General features: G+C 43.4%; 2 protein-coding genes across 2 annotated transcripts in view; one reads left to right on the forward strand and one right to left on the reverse strand.

Moving 5' to 3' along the window:
* Window positions 1-100: 100 nt before the first annotated feature.
* GUCD1 (guanylyl cyclase domain containing 1) lies at window positions 101-9402 on the reverse strand. Its single transcript, XM_027661709.1, has 6 exons — window positions 9318-9402; window positions 7536-7620; window positions 5925-6090; window positions 5107-5198; window positions 3997-4238; window positions 101-3516 (listed from the first exon to the last, which is right to left on the reverse strand). The coding sequence occupies exons 1-6, from the start codon at window positions 9352-9354 to the stop codon at window positions 3425-3427; spliced, it is 714 nt and encodes a 237-aa protein (XP_027517510.1). The 5' UTR covers window positions 9355-9402; the 3' UTR covers window positions 101-3424.
* SNRPD3 (small nuclear ribonucleoprotein D3 polypeptide) overlaps window positions 9060-9437 on the forward strand; it is a 4523-nt gene continuing 4145 nt past the window's right edge. The window contains exon 1 of the mRNA XM_027661711.1: window positions 9060-9080. The gene's annotated coding sequence lies outside the window, so the exon portion shown is untranslated. The remainder of the gene's footprint in view (window positions 9081-9437) is intronic.

The raw sequence follows: 9437 nt of genomic DNA on the forward strand, positions 1-9437 counted from the left end.
CTCTGTTTACTTCTGCTTTGTAGTTTTTACCCTTTAATCAAATGTGTACTTTAGGGAGAAAAGAGGCATAAACTGTTTTCATCTGAGGTTTATTTTTTTTTCCCCTAACTACAAACTATTTGATGCAGTTCTGTCAGAGCTGAGTAATGTCCCAGACTTGTCCTAGTTGTGTGAAGATCTGTGGGTGCTGTAAAGCAGGACCCCCTGGGTTCTGTTTCCCTTTACACCACAACCACAGCTGGACTGGTGTCTTTGATGGGCTCCTTCGAGGTGCAGAAGTCATTCTGAGATGGGTGCTTTCAGTATTTCCAAAGCTCTGACATGCTGGGAGGCAGAAATACAGACCCTGGCTAAAGCATAGGCATGGTTGGGGCAGTTGCAGAGTTTTCCCTGTGAACAGAAAGCCATGGAGCTGCTATTGAGGATCAGGATGGGTAAGGAAAACTCCTTCCCTGGGGCTGCACTCCAGCAGGATACTCAGTGGTTGTGGAGTACACAGAAGAGCTGTGGAATGCAGGTAATAATGGTACATTTGCTGTTCTCAACACATGTGTTCTGAAATTTTGCTTTGTATGATTCAGGTGATGCAGCAGGTGCTCAGGCAATGCAGACTGAATACAGTTCACAGCCCTGCAACTATGAATTTATAGCTCTAATAAATATTTGAACTCTTATTTTTGTTTATTTTAGGACAGTTTCAGCTGTGCCGTTTCCAGTTAAATCCATAACACATCCTCTAAAGATTTTCCAACATTTTTTTAGTAAATTGGTTAATAAAGGCACTTGCTACATTATGTTACAGGGTTATCTGTGAGTTTAAACCTTTATTGAGAATGGCTTAATTACAAATAAAAATATATTTATGTATAAAATCCCTGCATGTAAAATCCCCTTCCTTTGCTATTGACATCCTGACAGAAACAAAGCAACAGAACATTTTCAGAATGGGGGTTTTGATAGACAATCTTGTAATGGGAAACCAAGTTGAATGTTCATGCAGTGAGCTGCTTTTTCCTCTGAATTTGTGTCATATAAATAGTCAGTCTTTTCACTTGGCTTTTGCTTCTTCCTCGTGTTTTCATCTCTCATAGCTGTCTTCCATTTGGCAGTGGTGTGAGATCCTGTTGCAAGAGTGGAGCTCTCCTTTTTTCTGCACTAGCTTAGGCAGCTTTGTTTGTCTTTCACTTTTGTTGAAGCATTTAAACCCTGGGTGCCAAACACCAGTCCATGCTGCTACACCTGTCTCTGCACTTCAGAACACTCAGCTTGCCCTTAAGTTCATGTTTTATCTATAAGTTCAAGAGTCACTTTTGTTAACTGAACCAGTAAGATGCTAAATGTCAATTACAAGCCTTTTGTAACAATTGTTTTTATTTAACTAACCAAGCCTGCTCTAAGATAAATCCCGTGGCAGTTTGATGGTATTGAATGAACTACCTACCTGAAAATGCATGGGTTAAGGAGGTACTCTTAACAGCCTGTGGTTTACATACCTGTTAATTATTAACAGAGCTAATACAATCTCTCCAAATCAAACATCATGATTTTGGACCTGGACATAAAAATTCCCAGATCAGGAGCCTTCTGATGACCTACTTTGGGGGAGCTGAAGGGCATTACCTGCAGTAGGTTTTGTACCTTTTTCCTGGAGGGATTCTGCTGGTGATACCAATGTACTGGTTCTATGCAAATCACATCCTGCCTTTTACTGGTTTTGCAAGGATCAGGGCCAGAATATATTTCAACTTCACCAGTGATAAGCAAAATTCGACACACTGAAAATTTGTCACATACTTTTTGTTTGGAACTTCCACATTTTAGATGTCTGTTACTATTTTTAGCCTTTGTACAAAGGAGCACTCTTGACTCTTATTTAAAGTGTACTTAGTGAACACTTAACAGATACTTTCCAGTGAGTCAACAGCTGATAAAATGTTTATCTTAGAAAGTTTTTCAGCATGCTGAAAGTAGATTCCTATTTATTATATCCACCACTAAATAATAATATCCTTTTGCTGTTATCCCACGCAGTTCCAGAACTTGAACAGTTTTTTTCCTAAAACCATGCCAAAGGTGTGGGATCTCTGTCTTAAGTGCAAACTAAAATTTTCCTAGTTTTACATCAGCTTATTTTCCTACCAATTCCACATAGGCAGGACTGAAGGTGAGATTTGTAGGAAACTGTGATGGATGAAGCTGAAATAGGTGGCTATTTCTTACACTTCAGAGTGCTCCTCAGCAAAGTAATTTACTAAGTTCACTTAATGTCTGAATATAGTAACTCCAGCTTAATCCAAATACAGTTGTAGTATAAGAGCCAGAAAAATCTGAGTTCCTGCCTCTTACTTGTAGCAGAGATGTTTGTATTTCCTCTTTTCTTAATTGATTTTTAGCTCGTCTTAGAAGGTCACTGAACTAATACCAATAGCAAAATTTGGCTCTATGGTTCAACATTTTAGTTACAATGCAGTAGATGCTGTCAGATATTTACACTTTACACACCAAATATATACTATTAGCATGGATGATCATTTTCTGTATTTGCTTAATAAGTTTAGAATGGATTCTGCAGAAACTGGCACGTGTGCGTGACGTAACATTCAGAGGTTTGTTTGCAGAGAGCAGTAAAGACTTCGAGGTGGAAATAAAGTGTCTTCACTTAAATTTCAGGAGCTCTAAGCAGTCATCAAGAGGATTTAGCCAAAAGAGACTGAGCTTGTAGTGCAAGGGGACAATGCCACTAACTACAACTCAAAATTTAACGTGGTTGCAAAATGCCAAATCTGTATATAAGGTGAATTTGGTACATGGGAAGTTTCCTTGAGTAAATGTTTTTCATTCCTACAATGCAGACAATACTGATGAGCTAGAAAGGCATTTTTTTGTTATTTAAAGGTGGTTTAAGTTAATATTTTTCCTTCTGTAATACCCTGCTGAACTTCAGATCCCTAGATTTAGGATGAAGATCAGCTCTTGATGCTTCGACTGAGAGAAACAGATATTTTCTACTTTTTTTCTTTGTTTACCTAAACCTGTGCATGTATTACCAAGTGTTAAAGTTCATAAATTTGGTGCTTTTTTCTTATGTGTTTAATTTGAAAATAAGCTGAAAGTGAACAGGCTCTGAGCCTGTATTTTAGAACTGCTGTGAAATGTGCAATGTTGAAAATTAAAAAAAAAAAAAAAAAAAAAAAAACAAACAAAAAACCAGACACATACATTGCAAAATCAGATACATCGTCAGGGAAAAAACCAAAAAGGTAAAGACAGCATTGCAATAGAGTCCTGTCAATGTCCATAAAGCCTCCCTTGTTTGAGGTCCCACTGCAGTTCAGGAGCGAGGTCTGTGCAGGGGAGTCCTGAGACGAGCAGCCAGCTGCCATGCAGGCTGGCCAGGAAGGAGCAGGAGTATCCACTGTGGGTGTCAGCTGTCTGTGTAGATGAACAGAATATCTTCATCAGTGCCATAACTTGTCCTGGCTTCCTCAAAGTTAGTGATGCTGGTGCAGCATGTTCCTGTTAAGGAGGAAAAAAGCGGTATGAAAAGTTCAGAAGGATTTGCCAGTGAAAGGCTCTTATACTGAGTCTGATGGCCTCCACAAACAAAACAACTGGTATACAGACCAGACCTGGCAGCTTAGGTAACAGTTTTACCCAGGTAGATCTTTTCACCTCAAAGTGCTCACTGAAGTAGTGCTGTAAATAGGTACTAAACTGGCCTTTTTTATTGTATTCTGCACAAGGACAGTTCAGCTTCTCTCACTAACCCATCTGAGAGCCAAACAAGCCATTTGCTAAAATGTGCATCTGAATGGCCTGAGTAAACCACAGCACAAAGTGCAGCACTGATGTAATTAATGTGGCAAAACCCCTTGTGGCAGACTGGGCAGTGATGCGTGAAATGCACTGTGAGGGGAGGTCCAGCTGTGGCTCTGTGTTACTGACTTGTTAGTAATGCACTGGCTGAGAATCCACCCAAAAGAACAGGCTACTCACGGTCAGCATAGGCAGGGTTGTTGTAGTAAATACTCCCTGAGGCTTTGTTGTAGCCACATAACACAATGAAATGGCCCTGGTAGTCAGGGCTCCTGCAGAAGCACTTCTGTCCGATGGGGAGGAAGCAGCAATATTTGACAGGACTTGAGCAAAGATCACACAGCAGCAGGACTGCATTCACTAGGACGATGGCTACGTGACCCTGGGACAGGTGGTTCTGGATGTCTTGAATAGTTACTGTGCTGCAGAAAAAGAACCAGACATACTATGTGACAAGTTTAGGAAAGAGGCCGGTGTACAAGGAAGCGTGTCATGGTGGGCAGTACTTGGGACATGCAGCTGGCACAGTTATTTCTGTATCACAGGTACAGCTTTTTGCTATTAAACCCTGCAGGCTTCGCTGTGGACAAAGCTTGACAAGACCTGTGGCATTCAAATTCTATTGCGGCTGCTCTGTATCCTCTCTTCTTTGCTTACTCCTCATCAGTTATCCCACTTCAACACCAGAGATCCAAATCCAGCTTCACTATAAAAAGGGACAAAGCTGTTTGATGCTTAGTGATTTCCCAGCAGAATTTCACCATTGATTGTGAAACAGTTCTGCAGCTTTTCCATTTCTCCTGGGTTTGCAGTTCTTTAATTGATGTTCCTTATTTCATGGTCCCCTTGGCAAAAGCTTGTATGCTGGTTTGTACTTTGCATGTCTAGGAACAGAGATCTATAATGTTTGCATAGCTCTGGGAACAGTGGGTTCTGTGCCCACATAGCACTCTCTGTAATTCCAACAATGGCCAATTAGAGTGCTGTAGGCACTCCCTACTGGCTAATTGTAATGGATAATCAAATTCAAAACATAAAGAGTCAACTCCTGTCAGCATTTTCAAATCCCTTCTTCTGTGTCATGACTGTTTTTTCTCAAACTTCATTATTAGCTCTGATGTCCACAGGGTTTTTCTGAGCTAGATGTAGTAGAAAGACTCTTAATTCACAAAAAAGGGCTCAGGGCTTGATTTCAGTGAGTGTCTTCGAGCAGTTTAGCTTCTTGCCTCCAAGAAAAGCTTGGGGCCCACAGAATGTCCAGGGAGAAAGGAAGGAAAAGAGTGAGCTTACCACTTCTCCACCAGCACCTTGCAGTCTTTGGCCTGTGCAAAGAGCTGATTCACTCGATTCTCCTCTGTGTCAAAGTGCTTCCTGTAAAATGACTGTGGAGATAACAGAAATTCTGAACTGGAATGATGTTTATCTTGGGTAATCCACAACTTACAGCCTCTGGCTAGCAAGGGCTTGCCTAAGTTGGATATCTGGCTATGGGATAAAAGATCTCTCCTTTAGTTCCCTGGTAACAGGACAAAGATTCCTGCTCTGAATTACAAGTTTAAATTTGCTCCTGGTCACTTATTGTTGCAGTTTCCATCCAGTGGCTACTCAGCTGCCTACGTGAGACAAGCCTGTCTATCTTCCCTGGGGAAAACTGGGCAGGAGCTGCTGCAGACCCTCCTTGGCCCCTTGCTGGCAGCCCTGCAGAGGCCAAGCTCCCAATGGACGGGAGGCTGAGTTCCCCTCTCACCTCTAGAGGTGGACCTTCCAGGTCAGGGCTGAGGCACAGTGGGGAGAGTGTGGAAGGTAACACTGCTGCTGCCCAGGCTATACCTGTTCTGTAGATAAATACAGGGCTTCAGCCTCCAAGGCTGTCAAATAGGCTGGAAACTTTCATGAACATTACCTGAAAACTTTTTAAAAACTCATATGGTGGAATCAAAGATGTTGAATATGTGAGATCACCCTGCCTTTGGAATGGATTTGTGCCAGTTCTGGCAACAGGCCTGATTAACTGTGGTTGACTGTCAGTAACACAGCAGAACTTTCACAGTGTGACACCCAAGGCTTTGAAAGCTGCCTGCCCTCCCCCAGCAGATGAGAATACTGACCTGATTTTTGTAGCCCTTGTCCACTCCAAGTGTCTGGGTGCAAAATTTATGCTTAACACCAAAGTGCCGCATTAAGTAGGCCAGGTCAATAGTCCAGATACTCTTTGTTAACTGGAGTTCCTGGATGGCTTTCTGAAACTCGTCATTGTCCAAGTGATTCAGGTACCTATGGCATTAGGAAAGGCAGGGGAAAGGAAGCACAGATCTTAGGAGAAGCAAAGTGGGTGCTGTAGCCCAAGCCTTCACATCACAGCACATACAAACTGAAACAATGGGCTTGGCTAAGAAATAACCAAAATAAAAAAACAACCCACAAAGGAGCCAGAAATTTAAGGGAAGGGAGTAGGGAACATTCAACTGGATTTATTGCTGACTTTAAAATTGGAAATGTGTGGGTACCTTGACTGTTTTATAGTACTAGAAGTGTACAGGTGCTGTACCAGAGGCAAGCTGGTATAGAACTCTGTCCTGAAGGGTTTACAGTCTGAATGTACAAGTGTAGTATTAGAGCCAACACAGAAAGAAGTGTTAAAAGACTAAAACTTCCTTCACGCAATACATGGATTTCAAGAGGAGGAACCATAAAGGAATTCAGTAGGAACCATAAAGGAATTCAGTAAATATTCAAAGGAAGCTTGTCTTAGGCATTGATGACACAAAAGGCAAAAAAGGGGAGATGAAGTCAGGAGGAAGCTTGGGACAGGTTGCAAAGGGGTCAGGAGAGGCAGTTACAGAGTTCTGAAAGTAAGAAAACAAATGGAAGTAAATGGAACTTAAAAAAAAAAAAAGGATTGGAATTGAGAATGCAGGGCAAACAAGGTCAGATCAGCAGGGTGAGAAGATTAATCTTGGAAGCTGAGTTTTGGGCAGACTGGAGTGGCAGAGAGGTAAAGGGAATAGAGGTTACAGTAGTCAAGATGGGAAATTACCAGCACACGGACTAACGTCTTGGCAGAAGGGATGGAGAGAAATGAAAATCTTCTGCTTCATATCTACTAAGTGGACATCTAAATAGGTATTTCTCCTGCACCTAAGCTCATGTTCCTCTGTGGAAGGAAAGAGGAGTTCAGCAGGACAGCTACTAGTTCAAAAAAAGTAAAACCAAAACTAAACAAAAAAAGAACCACCAAAGGGCAACACAGTTTTGAAGTTGAAACTACTCCTGGAACAGACACACTCATCCCACAGCTCAGCAGGACAGAGGTAGTACAGGTACAGTACACTCATAAACTGGGATACACCTGCCCATCACTTGAAAACACAGAAAGGAATCAGGTGAATCACTGTGCTAAGGATCAGTTCTGAATTACAACGGGAAAGAGGGAACACCTTCTATGAGCTTATGCATGCCAGCCTGCAAAGTTCATAGAGCTGATCAGGTATTCTGCATCTGTCAAAGCAGGCACTTCAGTCTGTATTTTCCCTTGCTCCTGCTGGAAAGCTGTGCCAGGCCCAAGCAGCAGTCACTCTCCAAGGGCACCTCAGAAACTCTTGCTCTCCTCAGACTTAAGTTAAACTCAGAGCTGTTCAACACACCTCTTCTCCCTGGATGTTGCTTCCTGCTACCCCTCCCCATGGAATGGGATTTCCCTCACTGAGAGAGCCACTTACTGAAGCACCATCCTGGAGCAGGCCAGCCCACAGTCCCAGTGGTACAGCTGCTGAATCACTGGCACTTTCAGCTGGATGCAGTCAACTGTGTGAGTAAAACACGAAGGATGTCAATCCATACAGGAATGTGTTTCCATACCATTAAAAGTCAGCTTGTCCTCAGCACTGTAGTCACAGAAACTTAGAAATATGTTTTTACTTTATCTGATGGGCAGGTAGGGTTTTTTTAATTTCTTGGGGGAATGTACATTTAGTATTTCTGTACTTGAGTTGAGCATTTAATCTCATACTCCTTTATTGTTCCATACCTGGATCACTCTGCATTTCCACCCCCTTTTCCTCTGGAAGTTTCATTTTAATCTTTTTGGTGGGGCAACATACCTGTGAGCCCTCAACTATGAAGCATAACAGTAGGTAGGGCACAGGTATTCATCCTTTCTCTTGTGTCTGAATGTATTTCTGTGCCACAAGAGTTAAACCAAACTGTGAGAAAACAGACATAACCAGCAGCTCTGGGCATGGATCTCTTGCAAGCCCCACATTCTACACGTCTTTTTCCTTGGGGCTGTAATTCACAATTTTAAAAAAACTCACAGAGCTCACAAGAGGCACCAGTTTTCCTTTTGTGTTAACTGCCTCAAAAATTCAGTGGAGAGGGAAGAAGAATAATCTCTACCAAAAAGTCTCAGACGTCTCAGAATACAAGTAGCTCCATCCCTCTGCCTCAGTTTTTATTTTTATGGAGCTGGCAAGGTGGCGGTTTCAGTTTCAAGAACACTCTCACCACTGGAAGGATTGTGAAGAGCTGTGCCTGTCACTGCTACTTCAGTGTCGACCGAGGTGAGTTAATCATAAGTATACAATCATAAAGATCTTTCATCCAGAAAGACCTTTGAGAAGTTTTTCTAACACAGGGTCACATACAGTTTATGATGGGAGTAAAAATGAATTAGACATCATGTGGATTGGTCCAGTTTTGATGTAATTTTATTTATAAAACTTTTTAGATAATGTTATTTGTAATCCGATATTAAACAAAGCTATAACCCACTGCAGGGATGAGCCAATGCAGAGATTCTGGACTATTTCCAAATACTTTTTCCTAGCTGTGCCCCTGTTGATTCATGACTTTGAAGATGGGCACACCCATCGGTATATTTATTTTTTCTAATTAATGTAGCTTGAAGTGCTCCTAAGTATCCTGACAAAAAAAAAAAAAAAAAAACAAAACAAAAAAACCCAAGAAAACCCAAAAACCAACAACAACAAAAAAAGGCCAAAAACCCCAAGAAAACCCAATTCCCAGATTCTACTCAAACAGGACCTGTTAAATATTTTGTCACCCTTTTTTCTTAGCGTGTTATGAATTTGTCCCCTTTCTGTTAACAGCCAGGGCCTCTGTCAAGTCCCCAAATTAACCACGAGGTACGTGTTTTCTACGTGAAGGCTTCACGGAGCAACAACTACTTTTCCTGACCGTCCCGCTTCCAGTCACCTGTTCCCAACACCCCCAGAGCTGTCCAGCGGTGGCTGTCCCGGGATCAGGTACGAGCCGTGGTTGCGAATCGCACCGCGAACCCCTCTGCGCTTTGCCCGCGCCCCGGTGCAACCCCGGTACCCGCGGAGCGGGTAATTCCCCATCGCGGCTGCCGGGGCGGGCAGGGCGGAGCCGGGGCCGGCAGGAGCCGCCGCGTCCCCTGCCCGGGTCCCCTCCCCGGCCCGTTCCGCGGGCGCTCCGGACCGCGCTGTCCCCCCCGCCGGCCCGAGCAGGGCCGCACTGACCTGGCGGCGGCCCCCCGGCCTCCCGGGGGCTCTTCATGGCGGCGGCACCCGCCGCCCGCTCAGTGCCGGCCCCGCCGAGCCGGCGGCGCGGCCCCGGGGCCCGGCGCTGGCTCCTCCCGG

Source organism: Corapipo altera, unplaced genomic scaffold (genome assembly GCF_003945725.1).
Source record: "Corapipo altera isolate COAL_440 unplaced genomic scaffold, ASM394572v1 150, whole genome shotgun sequence".
Lineage (NCBI taxonomy): Eukaryota > Metazoa > Chordata > Aves > Passeriformes > Pipridae > Corapipo > Corapipo altera.